The sequence below is a fragment of the Hylobates moloch genome, unplaced genomic scaffold (genome assembly GCF_009828535.3).
Source record: "Hylobates moloch isolate HMO894 unplaced genomic scaffold, HMol_V3 SCAFFOLD_6, whole genome shotgun sequence".
Classification (NCBI taxonomy): domain Eukaryota; kingdom Metazoa; phylum Chordata; class Mammalia; order Primates; family Hylobatidae; genus Hylobates; species Hylobates moloch.
Window position 1 is genome coordinate 73,626,524 of NW_026652281.1, and position 24,271 is coordinate 73,650,794.

Consider the following 24,271-nt stretch of genomic DNA (forward strand, 5'->3'; position numbering starts at 1 on the left):
ATATTTTTGTATTTCATATTACTTTCTTGGTGTAGATTCCCAACTAAGTTAAGAGTTACAAACATAACGAAAGGCTCCATGTTAGAGTGTGTGTATGTGTGTATGTTTAAATAATACATTTGACTAGGTGCAGTTGCTCATACCCGTAGTCCCAGGACTTTGGGAGGCTGGGGCAGGAGGATCGCTTGAGGCCAGGAGTTCAACCAGCCTGAGTAATGTGGCAAGACACTGTCTTTACAAAAAGATATTTAAAACTAGCCAGGTGTGGTAGTGTGTGCCTATAGCCCCAGCTACCCAGGAGGCTAAAGAGGGAGGATTGCTTGAGCCCAGGAGTTTGAGGCTGCAGTGAACTAAGATCATGCCATTGCACACTAGCCTGGGCAACAGAGCAAGACCCTGTCTCTTTAAAAAAAAAAAAAAAAAAGTATATATTTCTAAGTCACAAATCTAAAGAGATTGTACCAGTTTATAATCACACCACCAGTATATAAGAGTACCTATTCTACAATAGTTTCTTTCTTCATTACTAATTTATACCCAAAAAAGATCTGATTTTGTTTTATAAGAAAGACTAAAATACTTGTCTGCTATTTGGCAATTTATAAATCCCCACTGTCTAGATTGAAAGTGCTATCAACACTCCGAATTCATTAGTAGTTCAAGGGTTTCTGTAAAAGAGACAGACTTGGGACAAAGTTGGAAATCAACCTGCATTTTCATACAGCAGATTAAGACATTTAAGTTTGACTCCATCTACTTAGAACAATTCAAAATGTGAATCTTGCAACTTCAGTGGTCGTTATGATCATTTAGTATTGCTCATAGGGGAAGCATGACAGGGAGAATTACAACCCAGGATGGAACAACCTTTTGGTCATTTCTGTTCCCATTAGTATTGTCAGTTTTGTTATGCTGAGCACACTACAAAGTTGCATCTCTTGTATAAGTACAACACAATTTATTAAATATTGTATACATAGAACCAAGAATTGATAGGATGCAGGGCTGCTTTATTGTACCAGAAACAAAATATGATGAGAATACATTGAAACACTGGATTTACTTAAGAAAAACCTAAGTTTTTCAAATCTAATTTATTTAAGAAAATATTTTCTTAATAAGTATAACAATTCTTACAAGGTATGGTAATATGCAGAAAGTAGAATTTTTTTTTTTTTTTTTTTTTTTGAGACAGAGTCTCGCTCTGTTGCCCAGGCTGGAGTGCAGTGGTGCGATCTCGGCTCACTGCAAGCTCCGCCTCCCGGGTTCACGCCATTCTCCTGCCTCAGCCTCTCCGAGTAGCTGGGACTACAGGCGCCCGCCACCACACCCGGCTAATTTTTTGTATTTTTAGTAGAGACGGGGTTTCACCGTGGTCTCGATCTCCTGAATTTTGATTATTAATGTCAAGGTATGTTTTCTGCCATTTTGATGGAGTTGATACTTTTTCTTGTAAGTTCTTCCTGTAGTGAAAGAGAGAAAGTGAGGTGTCATTGCTGAAAGGACACACTAATAACCTCTCGGTAGTTTATTGCAGGTAAAATCATTTTTTAATTAAGCTGACAATGTGGTAAAACAGCATTAAATTGTAATTATGTTTAAATGGAAGTCTTTCTGTAGAGTGTTAAAGGATGATAGTTTGAGGTTCAAATAACTCGACTGTCTTATCAAACACCATGTCTATAAGTAATAAGTTTCTGGGAGAATTGTGAATTGGATTTTGTTTTATTTCAAGTGGATGCTTTTGTGCCAATATTTACGCTGCTGTTGCTTACAAGACCTGTACTGCCCTTCTCCACCTGCCTTTTCCATCATACCCTATGCTCACTGAGACAAATCTCAGCAAGAGGCAGGAATTGCTTCACTAATCAAAACCTTATATTAAAATAGTTTTACCTAGATCTAAGTTCTAGTCCCAAATCAAAAAGCAATCTGTGGAGTTTTCAGTATAGTTTTGTACTGACAGCTTTCCAAATAGTAACATAAACAGTACAGAACTTGGTGAACTGAAGAAATAGAATGGAGGCCATTAGCACTGTAAGTTGTTAGTTTGCCTGTTTACCAAAAACACGTTGAGTTTCGGGGCACATACCTTAAAATTGCCCTGTTTCACTGTGTAAGAGGAACTGGCTTGACTACTTCACCCTTGGTGGAAACAAACAGGCCCCAAAAGAGGCAGCAACAGCTGAAGTGGATATCACAGAAATAAACAGACAGCAGAAGCTCTTCAGACACCCCCGAAACCTGCCAAAACTCACAGGTAATACAGGTGAAAAGATAGCATAAGAAGAAAATAAACATGAGAATCTTCAAACTGTAAGCATTGAAAGGTATCCTCCATCCAAGAAGAGAACCCAGTTCATACAAGGAAAAGGCAAAAGGAAAAGGTCAAGACTGTGACCTTTATAACACTGTGACCCCAGCCGTGGGCCAGGTGGAGTTGTCTGTGGTGACACCAACTACAGGCCTGACACCCTGGTTTGACAGAAGGCTCTTCAAGATCCCTGGTCTTCACACTCTAGCAGCCAAAAGGTAGGTTTACAATACACACTGTCCCCAATTTGCCATGGATCAACTACAATTTTTCAACTTGACTATGGAGGAAAACCATTACAATTTCAGCTTCCAGTCATGGGTCACATAATGATGGGGACACGTTCTGAGAAATGTGGTGTTAGGTGGTTTCATCACCGTGTGAACCTCAGTGTTCACACAAATTTAGATGGTATAGCCTACTACACACATAGGCTCTATGGTATAATCTATTGCTCCTAGGCTACAAACCTATATAGCATGTCCTATAGTACTGAATACTGTAGGCAGTTATAACACAAAGGTAAGTATTTGTGCATCTAAACATAGGAAAGGTACAGTAAAAATACAGCACAAAAGATAAAAAATGGTATGCCAGTGTAGGACATTTACCATGAATGGAGCTGGCAGGACCGAAAGCTCCTGCTTTCGAGTGAGTCACTGAGTGAGTGGTGAGTAAATGGGAAGGCCTGGGACATTACTGTGCACTGCTGTAGACACTAAACACTGTAAACACAGGCCATGCTAAATTTTTTTTAATTGCACTACAACATTATGTTGTCACTAAGTAATAGGAATCTTTCAGCTCCCTAATAATCTTAGGGGACCACCATCATATATATGGTCCATCATTGACCAAAAACGTCATTATGTAGTACATGACTATACCTTGAATTTTGATCTTTTTCCCAGGCTACTGATATGCAGTACATGAGATAATCAATACTTCCTTATAAAATGGGCTTATGTTAGATGACTTTTGCCCAACCACAGGCTATTGTAAGTGTTCTGAGCACATATGAGGTAGCCTGGGCCAAGCTATGATGTTCGATACATTAGATGTATTAAATGCACTTTTGACTGCCATCTCAGTGGATGGCAGCCCTCTCACTGACAGCAGAGAGATCTTCCTCACTGTGCCAGTGGGCAGGAGAAAGAGCACGCTGCGACTGGCCAGTGACGTGCAGAAGATCCAGATTGCACAACCGGATCCAGAGGCCTTGGGAAGCATTAGGGAGCTCTCCAGCTGTCTCACTCAAATCTGTAGCAGCATATGGACCCACAAATGGGGGCCAAAGTGGGGCCTCAACTGGACAGTTTGGCAACCCTGAAGAGACTTCTTCCTTTCAGACTTACTGTTTTAGTATCATGTTCCAGAGAAGGGAGCAGCGTTCTTGGGGAATTCAGGAAGAAGGAGACACGCTGTTACTCTATCCATTAAATAAAGCTATGATGTTCACAGCCCCCCGTCACCACTCAGAAAAAAAAAATAATTGCCTTGCTCTGTAAAACTGACTTCTGCCTTTTATTGAACAGGAACAAGCTGAAAGCTGGATACCTAATGTCAGTGGAGTCTTCTGAGTGTTTCCTGGAAGAAGTCGGGTCCCAGGCTCTAGTTGCTGGTTCTTACATGCCACCATCCACAGTCCTTCAGCAGATTGATTCAGTGGCTAACGCTGATATCATAAATGTAAGTAAATGAAAACTTACGATTTAACAACAGAGAACTTAACCTTAATGATCCAATTTCAGAAGGATGCATAAGCGTCCTTGGGCAGTGTGTTATTCTCATGTTTGGTGCTCATCTACTTAATGTGGAGGCAGGAGGGCTCATTCCCATAAGATCCGCAACAAGCTTCCATGTCAGCTCGAGTGTATGTATCTTCCTCCTTCAAATAAACTACCATTAGGTTAAACTCAGATGTCAGAGGGCTGCCATCCACTGAGATGGCAGTCAAAAGTGCGTTTAATACACCTAACGTATCAAGCGTTAGGTTAAACTAATGGTAGTTTATAAAATGGGCTTATGTTAGATGACTAGAGGTAAAGAAGAGTCAAATATTAGCAGTTTCATATGATCCAACCTAAATAGTGAAGTTTGCTATTTTTCCTCTTCAGTCCTACCAATATTTCACCATCCAGCATCTTAAGATTTTCTTTACTCTTCTCAGCCTAGGACATTCTCCTGTTCTTGCTAATTTTTTTTTCACGTATATTATTGTTCCCTACAAGATTGAGCTGTTTTGAGGGCAAGGACTATGTCATGTACTTCTTTGTGTTCCCTACTGTGCCTAACAAGCACATGACCTACAGAATTAATCCAAAGTAAGTGGGGTTTCCCCCATTTTCTGCATTAAACTTGCCAGCTCGCTTTCCATTGTAGATGTCTCAGCCATCTTCTCACCAACAGATCTACCTTGTATAGGGACAGTAGCGATAAGAAAAAATAAAAAACCAAGCTGAGTGCAGTGGCTCATGCCTGTAATCCCAGCACTTTGGAAGGCTGAGGTGGGCAGATTGCTTGAGCCTAGGAGTTCAGTACCAGACTGGGCAATGTAGCAAAACCCCGTCTCTACAAAAAAAGTACAAAAATTAGCTAGGCTTGGTGGCATGCGCCTGTAGTCCCAGCTACTCAGGAGCTCAAGAGGCTGAGGTGGGAAGGTGGCTTGAGCCTGGGAGGCAGAGGTTGCAGCAAGCCGAGATCATGCCACTGTACTCCAGGCTGGGCAACAGAGTGAGACCCTGTCTCAAAAAAGAGACAAGGCTATTTTAAGATAGTAACCCTGACTTGATTTCACTTGGCCCCAATCATCATTTCGTACTCTTTTTTTTTTTTTTTTTTTTGAGACGGAGTCTTGCTCTGTTGCCCAGGCTGGAGTGCAGTGGCGCGATCTCGGCTCACTGCAACCGCCGCCTCCCGGGTTCACGCCATTTTCCTGCCTCAGCCTCCCAAGTAGCTGGGACTACAGGTGCCCACCACCATGCCCGGCTAATTTTTTGTATTTTTAGTAGAGACGGGGTTTCACTGTGTTAGCCAGGATGGTCTCGATCTCCTGACCTCGTGATCTGCCCGCCTCAGCCTCCCAAAGTGCTGGGATTACAGGTGTGAGCCACTGCGCCCGGCCCATTTCGTACTCTTTTAAATGGCTGTCTTCATCTTATATCCTATCATTATGTGTGTCCCAACCCGACTGCTTCCACCACCACCTCTCCTTCATAGTAATAAGATAAGCTGGCCTGACAGAATATGGGGGCTGCTGCTCCACCTACACCTGACTCATGATACTATACTTAACCAGCCTTTGAACTTGGAAGTAGTGGCATAAAGAATCCTCTAGGGTATAAAGTTTTACTTTTAAGTTAACAATCAATGTATTTTTATTGACCCAGACTATTTGCCATTGTAATACTGAAACAGGAAAGTATATCCCTGCCTGAAGCCACACTACTCTGTTTGACAGTGTCAGTGTTTTCTTCATCTCTCTTTGAACAGCTACCCTCTTACCAAAGCATTGCTCTTGCTTGGTTCATTACACATACAATGGAACTTTCAGAGAAACAGCTAAGCTTTTCCTCCCACACTGTCACAAATTAAAGCACCAGCCATCTCCTAGTTAATTTTCACAACAGCTATTATAGTAATTGCTGGCTTAGAATGTCCTATCCAAGGCCGGGTTGGTAGCTCACACCTGTAATCCCAGCACTTTGGGAGGTCGAGGTGGGTGGATCACTTGAGGCTAGGAATTTGAGACCAGCCTGGCCAACATGGTGAAATCCTGTCTCTACTAAAAATACAAAAATTAGCGGGGCATGGTGGTACATGCCTGTAATCCCAGCTCCTTGGGAGCCTGAGGAAGAGAATTGCTTGAACCTGGGAGGCGGAGGCTGCAGTGAGCCAAGATCGCAGCACTGCACTCCACACTGGGTGATAGAGCGAGACTCCATCTCAAAAAAACAAATAATGTCCTATCCATAAATTCTTGAAATGACAAAGTAAGTTCACCTGCTTGATAATATATATTTTTATTTTTGTTAACTTTGTCTTTTGTTTGTTTCTTTAAAGGCTGCAAAGAAGTTTGTTTCTGGCCAGAAGTCGATGGCAGCAAGTGGAAATTTGGGACATACACCTTTTGTTGATGAGTTGTAATACTGACGCACACATTACAGGAGAGAGCTGAACATTCTCTCAGCCCAGAGCAGCAAACACATGAAAGTCAGAAGTCTCTAATATAACATTTCTCTTTTTTCCAGTGAGGTAAAATAAGGCATAAATGCAGGTAATTATTCCCAGCCGACCTAAAGTCAATAAAACATTCTGTTTAAGTGTTTTTCTTATGTTTTTCTCAATGAGTTAATCAACAAGTATTTATTATGTGCTGATATCTTTGTTTTAGATGCTTTAAAGGAGACAGGAATACAATTATTGAGTATAGAAGCATCAGAAACTATTAAAATTAAGGCTAAGTGGCTATCGGGGTAAATAGTGCCAGATTACTATTGGTGGCTTTTAAGATGAAAGCAAGTTCAAAATTTGTCATTTTGGGTGTCAACAGCTAAATGGTCTGGTTTTTACCCATTTTGCCTTTTTTGCAATAAAATTATTTCCAAAAAACATTTCCTATCATATCCTATATTCCCATTCATTCATTTTTTATGTCTGATTTATCTTCACTGACAGAGTTTTGTTTTTCTCTCATCTCCTGTCCCTCCCTTATCTGTTACTATCCTGTCTCTTCCAAATAATTAACTCTCAATTCAATATTTACAGTAAAAGAAGGGCTGAAAGGGGGAAAAAAAATAATTCTAATGTGAATAACTAGCCAAAGAATTATGTTTTTTAGTTATTTTAATTATAGTACTTGAAGTTTACCAAAAAAAAGAGAGAAACTAAATATTTAAAGAAAAATGTAGTGTTTACATAAAGTGACATTCTCTACTATGTTCAGACATTCTGATATGGGATTTCTCTACGGCATTTTCTAAAAGAAAAGAAATTCTTCTCAGAAAGGAGGGTCTTATTCTGAAAATAAGATTTGCGAGGCCTGCAAGAACCCAGGGAAGTCTTTAGATAATCCTATTGAAGAACATCTCTAAAGGCTTTATAATGCAGTCATAAGAGAAGAGAATTGGTGAGTCTACAGACAGTCCTTGATAAGTATAGCAAATTTGTGCCTGGTGAGGCACAAAACTTGGGTGTCTGCAAGATAAATGCTCATATGACCACAGATTTGCTAACCAACCTTTGATACCAGTTGGGCTTTACCCTCTTCAACTTGGGCACAATCTTCCAGCCAAAATGCATCTGAGGTAGAGGAGGTAGAGGAGGAAGAGCTTTCATTGTCTTGCTTCACCATTATCCAGTATGGAGAAGGGGCCTTCACTTCTTTCTTGTCGTCTCTGTGAATCATCACGTCACAATTAATGTCTTTTCCTACACTAATAGTATGGTTCTCCTTATTATATCCATGCCAGTCTCTGGAGATGGATATTGGTCTCCTTGCAGGGTGATATGCAGTTGACCACGGATAGCTATAATATTGAAGTCTTTTATCTAAATCTCCATTTTCGTTATCATCACTGCTTGTGAAAGATTCATCTTTTGCCAGCTCAATTTTCTTTGGTGTGCTGAAATGAAAAGAATAGTGAATAAAATAGATTCTTCATGTCTAAACATTTATGGTCCCCTAACAAAATGCCTTATAACTTGCTTTGACCCATAAAAGATACAATTTAGCTTTAGCACTACCTTTCTGTGTCATTGAAATGTTTCTCTTTTTAAAATTATCTTGAAATCTTTTTCCATTTCTAAATGGAAATTTAGATTACTTCACCATACCTTAAAAAGTTTTGCACAGACTTATACTAGACTACCGACCAGAATATTAGGAGGTGTTAAAGGGTAGGTTAATTTCACTGCAGCTAAAATGACAGGTTCAACCTGGCCATCTCCTGAGAACTCTATTCTTGTGGCTCACATGGCATTAACACAATATTACTGATTTCCAGAGGAGTCAGGAAATAGTGGGCCTTAAGGATCTTCAACATCCTAGTCATTAGTAAGTCTTCGAGTCTTTTTTTAGAGAGGGTCTTGCTCTGCCACCCTTGCTGGAGTGCAGTGGCACAATCATAGCTCACTGCAACCTTGAACTCCTGGGCTCAAGTGACCCTCTGGCCTCTGCTTCCCGAGTAGCTGAGACTACAGGTGTGTATGCTGTATGCCACCACACCTGGCTAATTTTAAATTTTTTTTTTTTTTTTTGTAAAAACAGGATCTCCCTATGTTGCCCATGCCTGTCTCAAACTCCTGACCTCAAGCAATCCTTACCTTGGCCTCCAAAGTGCTAGGATTACAGGCATGAGCCACTGTGCCCAGCCAGGTTTTTGTTGTTGTTGTTGTTTTTAACTTTCTCCAATTATTGGCTTTCTTGATTGTTGAAACTAGATGGTGCTTGCCTGCTAGCACCTCCAGGTCTCTGAACTTTTCTAATGCCTACAGTACCTGTGCTTGCTTTAACTTTCCAGAATGAATGCTCTGTCACTTGCTTTCCCTCGTCCTGGTGCTGTTGCCTAGCAGAACCAAAACTAGATCTTTGTGATTACAAATCTCTGGTACATTCTGCCCTGCTAAAAGGAAATAGGTTTCTTCCCTGCCAACCTGTTAAGACTTCTGGTATTATCACTAATAACCTTGGTGGTCTGCCTGTTGTATTTGCTTCCAAGAATTTGAATGGCTTTTCCAAAAGTTTATCTCTTCCAGTATTAAACAGTTGATAATGAGTAATTTTTACTGAGAGCCACTAGTCTTAAATACTGATTTTGTCTAATTTGCCTTCAGATGCACCTAGGTCTTCCTGAACAGCACATGAATTTTTTTTTTAAATCCAAGTATTAATAACTTTTTTTTTTTCAGACTGCAGGGGGAATCCTTGGCAACTCCGATGGTTAGGTAACCATAAAGGACAGGTAAATTGTCATTAGGTAATAAAGCCACAACCCTGCAGAGGTCAGGATTGGCTGGAAACAAACTTTCTATACCACTTGGCCTACCCAGAGCGTTATATGGAGAATTTTCTCCAGTGTGTATACCCAGTGCCATTTTATCCTGGAAAAGGTTATACCAGCTTTGTGAAAGCAGCTTTTTGCTTCCCCTTCTTTCCCTGCCCCATTACACATAAGTTACTAAAATGCCTTAGATATGAGTACTTTGCCTAATTAAGAAAGGGAATCAGCAGGTGCTTGGTATTGTTCTTTTAAGTTTGTGGGTTTTTGCCTCATACTTAAGTTGTGCTGTTCTATCTTTGCTTTTGAGTGGTCAGTCTACCATCCTTAGAATTTAATATTCTGGATCTCAAAACTCCTCCATGTAATGAAAATGCTTACAACATATAGTTGTTATGTAACCAGATGAGCCCAGGCTTTTAGAGTCGTGCCCTCCAGTGTAGGAGTCGCTGAGTAGGATTTGATTGTGAGTTGTGATCGTGCTACTACACTCCAGCCTGAGCGACAGAGTGAGACCCTGTCTCAAAAATAAGCCTTTTAAAATTAAAAACAAATGAACCACTGACCACATGAAAGTCCTAGGGCAATTTTAGCAAAACAAGACAGACTCAGTCCTTGCCTTCATGGAGTTCACATTCTCCTAGGGAAACACAGTGAACAACTGATTACACAGATTATTTCATTAAAATGGGGATAAATGTGAAGGAGTGAGCTGTGAGAGCATATGTCAGGTGGACCTGTTTGTAGGAAGACCCCTTGGAGAAGTTACACTGGAGCCTTCAAGGGTGACTACTGAAGAGCAAAGTTACAAACATGTTGCAGACAGAGAAGAGCAAGTGCAAAGACCCTGAGGCAAAGAGTAACAAAAGGCAGAGAGCTGGAAGCTAAAGGGGGCTAGAGAAGGATGGGGAAAGCAGTATGAGTTGAAGTTGGAATGGTTTGCAGAGGCCAGCTGAACCCCATAGAGCATTGTTGGCCAGTGTGAGGATTTTGACATTTATTCAAAGAACAAGAAGTCTTAAGAGATTTTTTGCAGGAACATGCCAGGATCAGATTTGCATTACAAAAAGATCATTCTGGCCAGGCTTGGTGGCTCCTGCCTGTAACCCAACACTTTGGGAGGCTGAAGCAGGCTGATCACCTGAGGGCAGGAGTTCGAAACCAGCCTGGCCAACATGGTAAAACTTCGTCTCTATTAAAAATACAAAAATTAGCCGGGTGTGGTGGTATGCGCCTGTAATCCCAGCTACCCTGGAGGCTGAGGCAGGAGAATCACTTGAACCCGGGAGGCAGAGGTTGCAGTGAGCCAAGATCACGCCACTGCACTCCAGCCTGGGCGACAAGAGCAAAACCTCGTCACCAAGAAAAAAAAAATACAGTTTTGTTGATAATACAATTTGAAAGTAATTAGCATGTGGATAATCATAGAAACTACAGGCATCAATGAAACTGGCTAGGAGAAAGGACACCAAGAGGAAATGGCCAGAGGTAACAAGAAAATCAGGGGTGTGTGGTGTCACAGAAGCCTGGGAAGTGCTATTTCAAGAAGAGAGTGGGTGGAAATTGTTAAGTGACTAATGCTGCTCAGAAGCCAAGCAAGATAAAGACAGAAGAATCTAGTGGGATCAGAAGTGCGAAGGCTAAGGCTGGCCCTGGGAAAAGGACTCAGCCAAGGGATGAAAGCAAAGCCTAGATTGAAGTGGGTGGAGGAGTGTCTGGGAAGTGGCGTCTCTCGAGGAAATGGAGGTGTCTAATACAGCTTTTAGCAAGTTGGGAGGGGATGCAAAAGACTCCAGTGGCTAAAGAGGGTAGGGAGAGGAGAGTGGACTGAAGATAGGATTTGCCAAGATGGGAGAAGTTTAAAAAGGCTTAGATGTTATTGGGGAGGACCCAGAGAATAGCTGGAATTACAGGCACGTGCCACCACATCCAGCTAATTTTTATAATTTTAGTAGAGACGGGGTTTCACCATGTTGGCCAGGATGGCCTCGATTTCCTGACCTCCTGATCCACCCGCTTCAGCCACCCAAAGTGCTGGGATTACAGGCATGAGCCACCACACCCGGCCCACAAGAAACATTTTAAGCGCTGACTCGGGAAAGAGGGGCACCATGCAGGTAGGCAGGGGGACAAAATTCCCAACTGATGACTTGTTTTTTAACTCCAAGTTGACTTTATCGTGCTTTCTCATATTAGATCCTACAGATCTAATACCAGAAACCCAGGAAATTACTTTGACAGTGTCACCAGTCCTCCTGTCATGATCCTTATCATTTGATAATTGTCACGTTAAACCATCTATGCCTCACAGGCCCTGGGATTCTGTATTATAACAAAGAGTTCCTAAAATGAACTATTTACCTTGTTACTGGGAATTTGGCCTCAGGGATTAAATCATATATTTCTTGCCATTCTTCAGGAATGTTAATAAAATCTCGGTAAACCTTGATTTGTAGCACTGTTCCAATGGTGATATGTTGCAAAAGCTGTAAAAATTCTCGAAGAGTATATCCTAACACATTGGCATGGCCAACACTAATCAGAACATCACCTGAAGAGGGAAAAAAATATGTATCAGTAAAACTAGGAGTTTAAAGGGACTATATTGATTTCTGGCTTTATTGTGAGGTATTTCATTTTATGGGTTCATATTGTTGATTCTTTTTGAACCAAAACCAGGCTTCAGCCTTTTTTTTCTTTTGAGATGAAGTCTCACTGTCACCCATGCTGGAGTGCAGTGGCGTGATCTCGGCTCACTGCAAGCTCCGCCTCCCAGATTCAAGTGGTTCTGCTGCCTCAGTCTCCCAAGTAGCTAGGATTATGGGCATGTGCCATCATGCCTGGCTAATTTTGTTGTTTTTTTTTTTTTTAGTAGAGATGGGGTTTCACCGTGTTGGCCAGGCTGGTCTCAAACTCCTGACCTCAGGTGATCTGTCCACCTCAGCCTCCCAAAGTGCTGGGATTACAGGCATGAGCCACCGCGCCCGGCCCAGCCTTTATTTAATAAAGATGTTCATCTCCATGATACGAATGTCCTTTGTGTACTGAAGAATGTATGCAAGATGTTTCTTAATAGCAGTATATTGGTAGACATTATATGATGTTTTTGAGACGTTTCTGAAGTTCTTGGTGTGACAGAGGCTAAAAAACATTTATAATCGGAACCAGCTGTTAGGATTCTAAAAATAGATTAGTTTCAAATAAAATGAATGGCTATTGCTAGGAAAGAAAAAACCACTTACATTAAGTGATGAATAAATGACCTACTTTCTATTATACCTGCCTGGCAATTTCCAGTGCCCTCCACAGTTAATAGACCATATTAAACATAAAGCCTTTCATTTTAATTCTCTACCCTTGTGCAGTATTAGTTGAGCAAATAATTCTGTATAAAACATTGGGCAATTAGGCATGCTTTAATTAATTGTAAGATGTGTATGCAGTGAGTATGTTGGTTTAAAGGGATTTGACAGCTAGGTTTCCCTACCTTAGGGCAATGCAGGATAAGGAAAGAAACAAGATGGTCAACCATGCAGCTTCCGAGTCCCCGGCAGTTGGGAAGAGGACTACATCTTGAGTACTAACCCCCGAAACCCCCAAATTGAAGGAAGCCACAAAGGCCAATTATTCACTTGCTCCAACCTCCCCCATGTCCCCACCTCCAGCAGCTAGGTCATGGACCTGTGAGTGAGATCCAGCCACTTGACACTCCCACCTGGGTCACTGAACGTGGAGGAGGAGATGCAAAAGAGTGACAGGAACTTCTAGTTGCTAGGGGTAGTTACACACAGCTCTTGGTTCTCTCACCATTTTCCAAGCCTGCTTCTCCAGCCTTTTGGGAGATTCTGTCAGACTCAGTATCCCAAATTCAGTGCATTAACTGAAGTGTTTTCTGTTTTTTGCAATGAGGAATGCTGACTGGTACAACGGCATTTGGCAAGACTTCAGAAAGGAATACAAAGGATTTGCTTTTTAAGGACCAGCTCACGTTGGGCAAAATCTTAAGTCTTCAGATCTTACTAGTACTGACCTTCTGGAGACCCTCAATCAGCCTCATTCTAAGACAGCTGAAGCCTAACCTCAGAGAAGAAAAGGGTCAAGAAGAAGTGCCTTCTCTGATGCATGCACTGGGCTTCAATCAGGAATTACATTGATCCCAAAAGAAGCCTCCAAGGATGCCAAGGACAAATGTCCATAGCTCTAGATCCTATCAGAAACAAAATTCCCAGAATTCAAGAAAATGAATACTTAGAAGGGTGGAGAAAAACCTTCTACTTTGGTCTTAAGCAGTAGCTGGGGGTAGTACAATCAACTCTGTATCTGAGGCTTACTTCAGAATGAAACAAGGCTACCTGCAGCTTGAGCAATATGAAACAGTTGCTCATCCTACTGAGGTTAATTATAGTGGAGAAAAAAAAAACCTTCCCCGGATGAGCTTACTTACCTATGTTAAAAGCAGTGTTTATAGCTGAAAGCTATGGCTTGGCATTCTGCTTAATTATGTTGTAAAAGGGTGACTTTTATCAAGAGGGCAGAAAATAAACAGCTTAATTTCCTGACCGTTCTGGCTGTAAACCAAACATGTCAGCATGTGAATGTGATTACTCTAGCAATAGATATTAACATTGCCCTTCATACAGAAACACCAATTTGGTATTTATGAACACCAACCTCATTACACTTTTTTTTTCTGTTTTAATGGGCTATAGGATGACATTATATAAACTTTGTCTCAGTTACCTACATTAAATCAACTTTGCAGCAGCCGAGCCACTGCTGAAAAATATTTTATCTTTTTCATCTCTCCCAACTAGGCTGGAAGTTCCTTAAGTTCCTCACAGCTAGGGACCACGTCTGTGTCGTTTACCACTACACCCCCAGTGCCTAGTTCGGTGTCTGCACAAACCAGGCCTTTAGGAAATGCTTAGGCAGTAGCCAGTCCATGACTTGTATTTACTGTTGAAGCTACATTAATTTCTTTTTTTTTTTTTTTTTTTTTTTCTTGAGACAGGGTCTCACTTTGTCACCCAGGCTGGAGTGTAGGGATACAAATACAGCTCACTGCAACCTCGACCTCCAGGGCTCAAGCAACCCTCCTGCCTCAGCCCCCAGAGGAGCTGGGACTACAAGCACATATGCCCACCATGTTGGGCTAGTTCTTGTATTTTTTATTGAAATGGGGTTTTGTCGTGTTGCCCCAGCTGGTCTCAAACTCCTGAGCTCAATTTGCCCACCTCAGCTTCTCAAAGTGCTGAGATTCCAGGTGTGTGCTACCACACCCGGCCTACATTAATTTCTTAAGACTTAGAATATCAGAATCTGTTAAGGCCATACTGGCCAAAAGGAACTAAAAGTTTAGCCAGAATAAACCAACACTAAACTAAATTAGGAAATCAAGGTGAAACCCTATCCTGAAACACCAAAGGAGAGAAATTTCAGCACACAGATAAAAGATAATGGGGCTGGGAGGAAATGGGGTCAAAGAAATAGCATGTTTCTACAGTTATCATCTCCCAAGATCTTATCATCATTGTCTAAAACCACTGAGTTACAGACTTTAAAACCTAGAATGATGCCGAGGAGAACTGGCAGGCTTGTCACAAAGAGATTTGGGGCTCTGGACTTCCTCTGTATTCAAATCTCATTTCCAGTTGTTAGGCAATTGGCTAGAAAGGTATGGGCTTTCTAGGCAGACATGGGTTCAAATACCAGCTCTGAACACAGACTCAGTTGTATAACTAAGATGAACAAGTTATTTCATCTCTCTACGCCTCTATATTTCATTATCTACATTTCAGGAGTGTTGCAAACTTTAAATTAGATAACACATGTGGGGCCAGGTGAGGTGGCTCATGCCTGTACTCCCAGCACTTTGGGAGACTGAGGCAGAAGGATTGCTTGAGCCCAGGGGTTTGAGGCTGCAGTGAGGTATGATTGCGCCACTGCACTCCTGCACTCCAGCCTGTGTGACAGTGAGACTGTGTCTCTTATACAAATAAAATTAAAAATTGGAGTTAAAAAAAGATAAGAGATGGGGAAATATCTCCCACAATGCCTGGGACAAATATTCATTTATTATTTATTTATTTAGCAAAGACATAACAAATGAGCCACTACTTTAGGTGTGACGGTTAATATTGTCAACTTGATTGGATCGAAGGATGCAAAGTATTGTTTCTGGGTGTGTCTGTGAAGGTGTTGCCAGAAAAGATTAACATTTGAGTCAATGGACTTGGAGAGGCAGACCCAACCCTCAATCTGGGTAGGCACCATCCAATCAGCTACCAGCACGGCTAGAAAAAGCAGGTGGAAAAAGGTGGAATGAGCAGACTTGCTGAGTCTTCCGGCCTTCATCTTTCTCCTGTGCTGGATGCTTCCTGCCCTCGAACATCAGACTCCAAGTTGTTTGGCTTTTGGACTCTTGGACTTACACCGGTGGTTTGCCAGGGACTCACAGGCCTTCAGCCACGGACTGGAGGCTACACTGTCGGCTTCCCAACTTTTGAGGTTTTGGGACTCGGACTGAGTCACTATTGGCTTCCCTGCTCTTCAGCTTGCAGATGGAGGGGCAGAACGATATGGTTTGGTTCTGTGTCCCCATCCAAATGTCATTGCTGATTGTAATCCCCACATTTTGAGGGAGGGACCTGTAATCCCCACGTGTGGAGGGAAGGAGGTGATTGGATCATGGGAGTGGTTTCCCCCATGCTGCCATGATAGTGAGTGAATTCTCATGAGATCTGATGGTTTTATTAGTGTTTGACAGCTCCTCCTTCACACACTCACACTCTCTCCTGCTGCCTTGTGAAGAAAATGCCTGATTCCTCTTCCACTATGATTGTAAGTTTCCTGAGGCCACCCCAGCCATACGGAACTGTGAGTCAATTAAACCTCCTTCATTTATAAATTATCCAGTCTCAGATAGTATCTTTACAGCAGTGTGAGAATGCACTAATACAGTAGGTGAGTCCTGGATTTAAAAGATGAAATTCAAGACTGCTTCTAACCTCAAAGAGACCACTAACTATAGCCCTGCCATGAGATTCTCTGTTGCCCACCTAAAAGCATACTCCTGTCCCACTCTAGCACCCTGGAGTATGCACCCGGATCATCACCCAGCATCTGTCACCTGACCTTGAAGAAGCTGAGAAGAAGCAGAAAACCCCATGGGACCTGTCCTGGAGTTCTTTTGTTCTGGTAAGTCCAGAACTCTCCACCGGCCGCCATTTGTTCTCCACCACCAAGTACTGATGTGTGGGGAAAATGCTTTGGATTTTAAGGTATAGCAAACTGTTTCATAAAACCATTATGTATCTGCTTTGTTCTTTAATCCATTGCTTGGAACCCTTAGCTGCAAATTAGAATCACCTGAGGAGCTTTTAAAACATAAACTGCCCTGTCCCAGTCCAAGAACGATTGAATCAAAAACCTGTAGGGAGATAGGGACCAGGCATCTTAGTTTTAAAAACTTGCCAGATGATTCTAATAGGTAACCAGAGTTGCAAACCAGTGGCTTAATCCACTCGGACCCCCATACAGCCATCATTTTTTGTTAAAACACACACATGCAAAAGTCTAGAGAATCTGTAAGAAAAGCCTAAGAGATGATTGCCAATATTTCTATAGCACTTCAGTTTTAAAAGCACTTTCATAAAAATTATTTCATCAGGTTAGGTTCAATAGCTCACACCTGTAATCCCAGCACTTTTGGAGGCCACATGGGAGGATTGCTTGAGGCCAGGAGTTTGAGACCAGTCTGGACAACATAGTGAGACACCACTCACCCACCGCCTCCACTGCCCATATCTACAAAAAAATAAAAAATAAAATAAAAATTAGCTGGGCATGGTGGTGCACGCCTGAGTCCCAGCTACTCAGGAGGCTGAAGCAGGAGGATCACTTGAGCCAAGGAGTTTAAGGCCGCAGTGAGCCATGATCAAGCCACTGCATTCCAGCATGGGTAACAGAGTGATACCCCATCTATGAAACAAACATGCATTATTTCATCAAATCTGCGCAACCTCTCACAAACCCAGGAATATCCCAATTCAAAGATGAGGTGACTAAGGCCTGAAAGGTTAAGTGGCTTTGCCCAGGGTCACAGAACTAAAAAGTGTCAGACCCTGAGCCTGAATCGGGATGGCTAATATAGTATGTTTTTTCCTTCTCACCACTGCGCCAGCCCATTCTGCCTCCCCAACTCCTGGGCATAGCACTAGGCCCAGGCCAGGCACTGAGAAAACACCTGTTGAACTGCATGGAAAATTCATTCACCCAAAGACACAAGGAGCAGGGCAGTATTGGTAAAGCCCTTAGGCTCTGGAGTCTGACAGAGAAGGTTCAAATCCCAGCTCCTCAGAGTGACCATGGGAGAGTTACTAAACATCTTGATTCCTTGTCTGCAAGGTGGTTTCATGCAGAATCTAGCTCAGGGATTGTGAGAGTGAAATGAGATCATGCAGCTAAGTGTTAGCAATGCTTAATATTGCCTATGAAAGAACATATCTTTACGCACCGAGAGCCATAGCTCTGGAGTAACATGGTCCCTGAATCCCCACTTAGGAGAAACAGGTGACCCGGACAAGGAACTCAATCTCACTGACCCTCATTAAGTAAATTTAATTTTTTTTTTTAGAGGTAGGGTCTCACTCTGTTACCCAGGTTGGCAAGCAGTGGCACAATCATAGCTCACTGCAGCCTCAGCCTCCTGCACTCAAGTGATCCTCCCACCTCAGCCTCCCGAGTAGCTAGGATTACAGGCACACACCATGCCGGGCTACTTTTGTTTTGTTGTAGAAATGGTGATATGGTTTGGATTTGTGTCCCTACCCAAATCTCATGTTGAACTGTAGTCCCCGGTGTTGGAGGAGGGGCCTGGGGGGAGGTGACTGGATCACAAGGGCAGATTTCCCCCTTCCTGTTCTCGTGATAGCGAGTGAGTTCTCATGAGATCTGGTTGTTTAATCGTGTGTAGCACCTCCCCCTACTCTCTCTTCCTCCTGCTCCAACCATATAAGACATACCTCCTTCCTCTTCACCTTCTGCCGTGATTGTAAGTTTCCTGAGGCCTCCCCAGCCATGCTTCCTGTACAGCCTGCAGAACCATGAGCCAATTAAACCTCTTTTCTTATAAATTACCCAGTTTCAGGTATTTCTTTATAGCAGTGCAAGAACGGACTAATATAGACAGCGTCTCACTGTGTTGCTCAGGCTGGCCTTGAACTCCTGGCCTCAACGGATCCTCCCACCTTGGCTTCCCAAAGTGCTGGAATTACAGGTGTGAGCCACTGTACCCAGTCAGAATTAAATGAATTAATATTCCCAATAGTGATAGTTATATAAGTGATAGCCATTGGCTGGCCCATAGAAAGTTCTCAACTAATGTCATCTCTTTTTTTTTTTTTTTTATACAGAGTCTCACTCTGTCACCCAGGCTGGAGTACAATGGTGCCATCTCAGCTCACTGCAACCTCCGCCTCCTGGGTTCAAGAGATTCTCCTGCCTCAGCCTCTTGAGTAGCTGGGACTACAGGCACCCGCCACCAGGCCCAGCTAATTTTTGTATTTGTATGTATGTATGTATGTATGTATGTATGTATGTATGTATTTATTTATTTATTTATTTTTTGAGACGGAGTCTCTGTCACTCAGGCTGGAGTGCAGTGGCGCAATCTCAGCTCACTGCAACCTCCACTTCCCAGGTACAAGTGCTTCTCCTGCCTCAGCCTCTCAAGTAGCTGGGATTACAGGCATGTACCACCACGCCTGGCTAATTTTTGTATTTTTGATAGAGACAGGGTTTCACCATGTTGGCCAGGCTGGTCTCGAACTCCCTACCTCAGGATCCACCCACCTCAGTCTCCCAAAGTGCTGAGATTACAGGCATGAGCCACCGCTCCCAGCCAGGTTTTGTATTTTTAGTAGAGACGAAGTTTTACCATGTTGGCCAGGCTGATCTCAAACTCCTGACCTCAAGTGATCCACCCCGCCATGGCCTCCCAAAGTGCTGGGATTACAGGCGTGAGCCAGCATGCCCGTCATATCCTTATAGTTACACTGAAACCCGGTGACCCGAGTCACCGTGCAGGCAGATGGGCAGGATGGGTGGTTGGGAAGCATAGCAAAAGGGCAGTCACCTGGCTGAAGTTTCCCGTCGTTGGATGCAGCCCCCTTCCTGATGAGGTGGGTGATCTGGAGGTAGGGTCCATGCTGGATGATGATGAGGCCTAATCCCAGGCTGTCCACTGTGAGTTTGGTCTGCTGTGTTTTGCTCAAGTTGTGTACAGATGTTTTGACCTTGATGCTGACTCCTCTTTCTAACCAAAAGAGGGGAACTTATTTCAGTCCTTCACCAAGACAGAAGCATGGCCATACCCACTGGGGTTCTGAAGCCAGATCCCTGGGACAGTTATTTAATCCCTATTCCTCAGATTCCTTATCGGTAAAATGAGGATAAAAAGTGTTCACCTTGGAGAGCTCTTCTGAAAATTAAATGGGTGCATTAAAGGGCTTTTGCAGAGCCTGGCATATTGTGAGTGCTTAATCAATATTAATTAGTATTATCTGCTCACTTAACAAATATTTATTGATACAGACAGTGTGCTAGGCCCTGGGTTTACCATGGTGAGCAAAACAGATGTGTTGGGTTTTTTGGTTTTAACAGACAAGGTCTCACTCTGTTGCCCAGGCTGGAGTGCAGTGGCATGATCAGGGCTCACTGCAGCCTCGATCTCCTGGGCTCAAGGGCTCCTCCCACCTCAGCCTCCTAAGTAGCTGGGACTACTGGCATGTGCTACTATACACGGCTAATTTTTATTGTTTCTGTAGAGACAGGGTCTCACTATATTGGCCAGGCTAGTCTTGAACTCCTGGACTCAAGCAGTCCTCCCACCTCAGCCTCCCAAAGTGCTGGCATTACAGGTGTGAGCCACCATGCCCAGCCCACATGTGTTTCTCGTCCTCATGAATTTTACAGCCTAGTGGAGGGGACAGATATCAATCAGTCATGTAAATACATGTTGGATAACAAACTGTAACTCATGCTATGAAAGAAAAGGACGGAGGGCTCTGAGAATGAGTAACAGAGGGCCAAAGTCTCATCTGGGGACGGCGGGTCAAGCTTCCAGCAGGGCTAAAATTTGAATTAAGGCCAAAAGGACCAATAGGAAATATTTAGGCAAAGAAAAGTGGATCAGGAACACATTGTGTTAAGGTCTGAGAAAGGAAGGAACCGTCCCTGTCAGAGGAGGGGGAGGCAGGAGGAGTGAGGACCAACCAGACAGAGGCTGCTTCTCAGACTTCCTTAGGGAAAAAGCTCTGAAGTGAGTAAAGCTGGACATGGTTAGATGAAACGAAATGAAATGAAATGAAAATGAAAGGGTCCTGGTGCATGTCATGGCAGTGACAGCGGAAATGAGCGGTGGATGGATCCAAAAAGCACGTGGGGGAAAATCCGAAGGCCTTGGACACAAGGGGTAGTGGGAGGGGTTGAAATGTTTTCTACAGAACCAAATCTCACAAGAAAAATTTCAGGGACTAAAAGGACATTCAAAACAACAAGTTAATTTCCCAAGAGGAAGCTGCTAGGAAACTCCTTTTCGGTACACAGGAAGCTCCTGGGGAGATGTGTTTTCAGCATACTTTTCCAGCATTTCACACACAACTCCTTTCCATAAGGACAGGTGACACACAAGCTTGCCAAGTCCATGTGACTGTGGTGTTTTCAGGGCCACTGCTGAGGGAGAGGCTCCCCCAGCTCCCTACCTCTGGCCGTCGGGAGCTGGAGGGGTTCATGGCCCTTTCCTCCAAAGCAAACGTCCTTGCCCATCTCCAACCTCACCTTCCAAAACCACAGATGCTCTCTGTTTGGGAAAATAAAATAGCATAATATAAACAAGATACCATCTTCAGAGACCTTTCAGGGTTCTGGGAGCAACTGGGGGCAGGATATGCCCTGCCTGAAGCTCTGGTTCCTGAGCAAACAGAGAAGTCACATCTTGGGCAAAGTCCAGTGGTTCCCATCTCAGTTTGTAAATTCAATATGCTTATAAGGTAAGCTACCAGAAGCCCACTTTTAAAAGTCAGCAGGGTTAAGTAAAAGAAGCCAGACTCAAAAGGCTCCTTACAGAATAAGAACGTGTCTCAGGAGTTTGATCCAGACCTCTGTAAGCAAATGCAGAAGTTCGGGAAGGCAAGAAACACAAGTACATCTTGAAAAAAAAAAAAAAAAAACTTTGTGCAAGGCATGGTAGCTCGCGCCTGTAATCCCAGCACTTTAGGCGGCCGAGGCGGGCAGATCACGAGATCAGGAGTTTGAGACCAGCCTGGCCAACATGGTGAAACCTGTCTCTAAGATACAAAAAATTAGCTGGGCATGGTGGCACGTGCCTGTAATCCCAGCTACTTGGGAGGCTGAGGCACGAGAATCGCTTGAACCCGGGAGGCAGAGGTTGCAGTGAGCTGAGATGGCGCCATTGTACTCTAGCCTGGGTGACAGGGTGAGACTCCGTCTCAAAAACAAAAATAAATTATCTGGGCATGTTGGTGCATGCCTGTAATCCCAGCTACAAGCCTGGGTGACAGAGCAAGACTCCATCTAAAAAAAAAAAAAAAAAAAACCTTGACAAAGTGAAGTTGGATGTGGATCTTCTTGGAGCAAGTAAATACATGCAATCTCCTGTCTCAAATGCTAGCAACATACCATACCACTCTGCTTCATTTTGGAGAGAAGACTTCTCACACTATGGCAGCCATCCATGAGAGCTTCACAGGTTATCAGCCATATGAAGTCACTACTTTAAAGCACTTACAAAACCCTCTGAAAAAACTAGTTGAGAAAGAAGAAAAGAAGCTCACCCAGCAGGAAAGCACAGATGCAGCCGTGCGCGAGCTGAGTCAATTAATTTCATTAGAGGATGGAAACCGCTACAAGGAAAAAACTGAAGATGGAAAAAGTATTTTATGTGTTTTAGGCAAAGGCTCTTCACACAGTGCATGCTCAGGATGAACTATTAGACATGAAACCTGAGGAAGGTGCTCGCTTGGGCCCAGTGGCAGGGACCCTGGAACCCGAAGGTACTGACAAAGATGACCCTACTGCTGTAGAAAGTGAGATCTTCAATGCTTCCTCCCTGGAAGAGGGTGAGCTCAGAAAAGAGTGAGCAGCTGTGTTTGGGGACAACCAGGTGGAGGAGGCAGCACCATGGTCCTGGGAGAGCCAGACCCCAAGCACCAGACTAAAATATGAAAGACTTACAGGTTTTGCTACAAGGCTAGTCAGACAGCAATGTCAACCTTCCCAAGGACAAGCAGTCCAAACGACAACAGCCCTGCAGTGAAAAAGCCTAAGGCTGCCTGGCACCTGCCTGCCTGGTTCAGCCTCTTCGCCAACTTCAAGTCTTGTCAAATCCTGATGCTGTGTGGAAAAAAGCCATAAAGAACAAGAATTGCTCAATGCAGGAGTCTGCAGCCTTTGGTAAGCCCAGCTGGGGGCTAGCAGAAGTATAAAGTGATTAGAGCCTGGGCAACATAGTGACACCTCATCTCTTCTATTTAGGCCGGGCGTGGTGGCTCACACCTGTAATCCCAGCACTTTGGGAGGCCGAGGGTGGGCGGATCACTTGGGGTCAGGAGTTTGAGACCAGCCTGGCCAGCATGGTGAAACACCGTTGCTACTGAAAACACAAAAATCAGCCAGGCGTGGTGGCTCATGCCTGTAATCCAAGCTACTTTGGAGGCTGAGGTGCAAGAATCGCTTGAACCTGCCTGGAAGGCGGGGGTTGCAGTAAGCCAAGATCATGCCACTGCACTCCAGCCTGGGTCACAGAGCAAGACTCTGTCTCAAAAAAAAAAAAATTATCTGAGTGTGGTGGTGCATGCCTACAGTCCCAGCTATGGGAGGCTGATGCAGGAGGATTGCTTGAGCTCAAGAATTGGAGGCTGCAGTGAGCCAGGAGCATACCACTGCACTCAGGCTGGAGCCTGAGCGACAGAACAAGACCCTGTCTCTAAAAATAAAATACAGTGACCCGTATGCTATTTTAAGATTTATGTGCCCTTTTAATAAAAATGAAAGGGCCAAATTCCCTATTTACATTGGTATAATTTTTTAAAGTCTCCTTACTATATGATTTCATTTTTGTGATGTTCTCCATGGAAAAGGCAAAAAAAGAAAAAAAGCACTGTAAAAAACAGATGGGGGTGTGAGGAGCTGCAGTGGGGTGGGGTTTGGCTGCAACTGGGCATTGCAAAGTAATTTTAGGGAGTGGTGGAACTGTTCCCTATCTTGATGGAGGGGGTGGTTCAACGTGGGTATAGCTTGTCAAAACGGTAGCTGTACTTTTAAAAGGGGGGATCTTACTGCATGGAAATTATACCTTGATAAAAATAACGATGGCCCAAGGCGGGCGGATCACTTGAGGTCAGGAGTTTGAGACCAGCCTGGCCAACATGGCGAAACACCATCTCTACTAAAAATAAAAAATTAGCTGGGCATGGTGGCAGACACCTGTAATCCCAGCTACTCGGGAGGCTAAGGCAGAGGAATCACTTGAACCTGGGAGGCAGAAGTTGCAGTGAGCTGAGATCACGCCACTGCACTCCAGCCTGGGGGACAAAGCAAGACTCCTTCTCAAATGATGATGATGATGATGATAATGGCAATGAAAATAATAATAATAATAATAATAATAATAATAATAATAATAATAACAACGATGGAGAGAGGTTATCTCCCAGGCCAAGAGTGTACCGTTGCCATTTTACAGAGGAGGAAAATTGAGGAAGGCTTGGTCCCCAGGGCTTCTTCACCGGCTTCCTTCTCCCCAGTTACCTTTTTTGTTTTTGCGGGAGGCCTTCTGCATGGCCCCGGGAGGTCAGGCAGCTTGGGAGGGCCTCCCAGAGCAGAGGCTGGAGTCAGCCCCAATGCCAACAGTTTCGAACCTTGCCCGCGGGCACCGCCG

The 24,271-nt window shown here is 43.5% G+C and overlaps 2 protein-coding genes across 5 annotated transcripts in view; one reads left to right on the forward strand and one right to left on the reverse strand.

Moving 5' to 3' along the window:
• LOC116471120 (cytochrome b-c1 complex subunit 2, mitochondrial) overlaps positions 1–6,641 on the forward strand; it is a 30,550-nt gene extending 23,909 nt beyond the window's left edge. The window contains exons 13-14 of the mRNA XM_032157089.2: positions 3,850–4,003; positions 6,377–6,641. Of these exons, the coding sequence (XP_032012980.1) occupies positions 3,850–4,003; positions 6,377–6,460 (238 nt within the window). The 3' untranslated portion in view covers positions 6,461–6,641. The remainder of the gene's footprint in view (positions 1–3,849; positions 4,004–6,376) is intronic.
• On the reverse strand, positions 1,287–24,271 carry PDZD9 (PDZ domain containing 9). 4 transcript variants are annotated; one of them, XM_058440810.1, is made up of 6 exons: positions 24,142–24,266; positions 21,075–21,172; positions 19,448–19,627; positions 11,674–11,863; positions 7,554–7,938; positions 1,287–1,463 (listed from the first exon to the last, which is right to left on the reverse strand). In XM_058440810.1, exons 2-6 carry the CDS (start codon positions 21,136–21,138, stop codon positions 1,407–1,409), a joined length of 876 nt encoding a protein of 291 aa, XP_058296793.1. In that variant the 5' UTR covers positions 21,139–21,172; positions 24,142–24,266; the 3' UTR covers positions 1,287–1,406. The 4 variants fall into 4 exon arrangements, with proteins under 4 accessions (XP_058296793.1, XP_058296794.1, XP_032012981.1 ...); XM_058440811.1 differs by lacking the exon at positions 21,075–21,172 and having other exon boundaries at positions 24,142–24,271; XM_032157090.2 differs by lacking the exon at positions 1,287–1,463 and having other exon boundaries at positions 7,142–7,938; positions 24,142–24,267.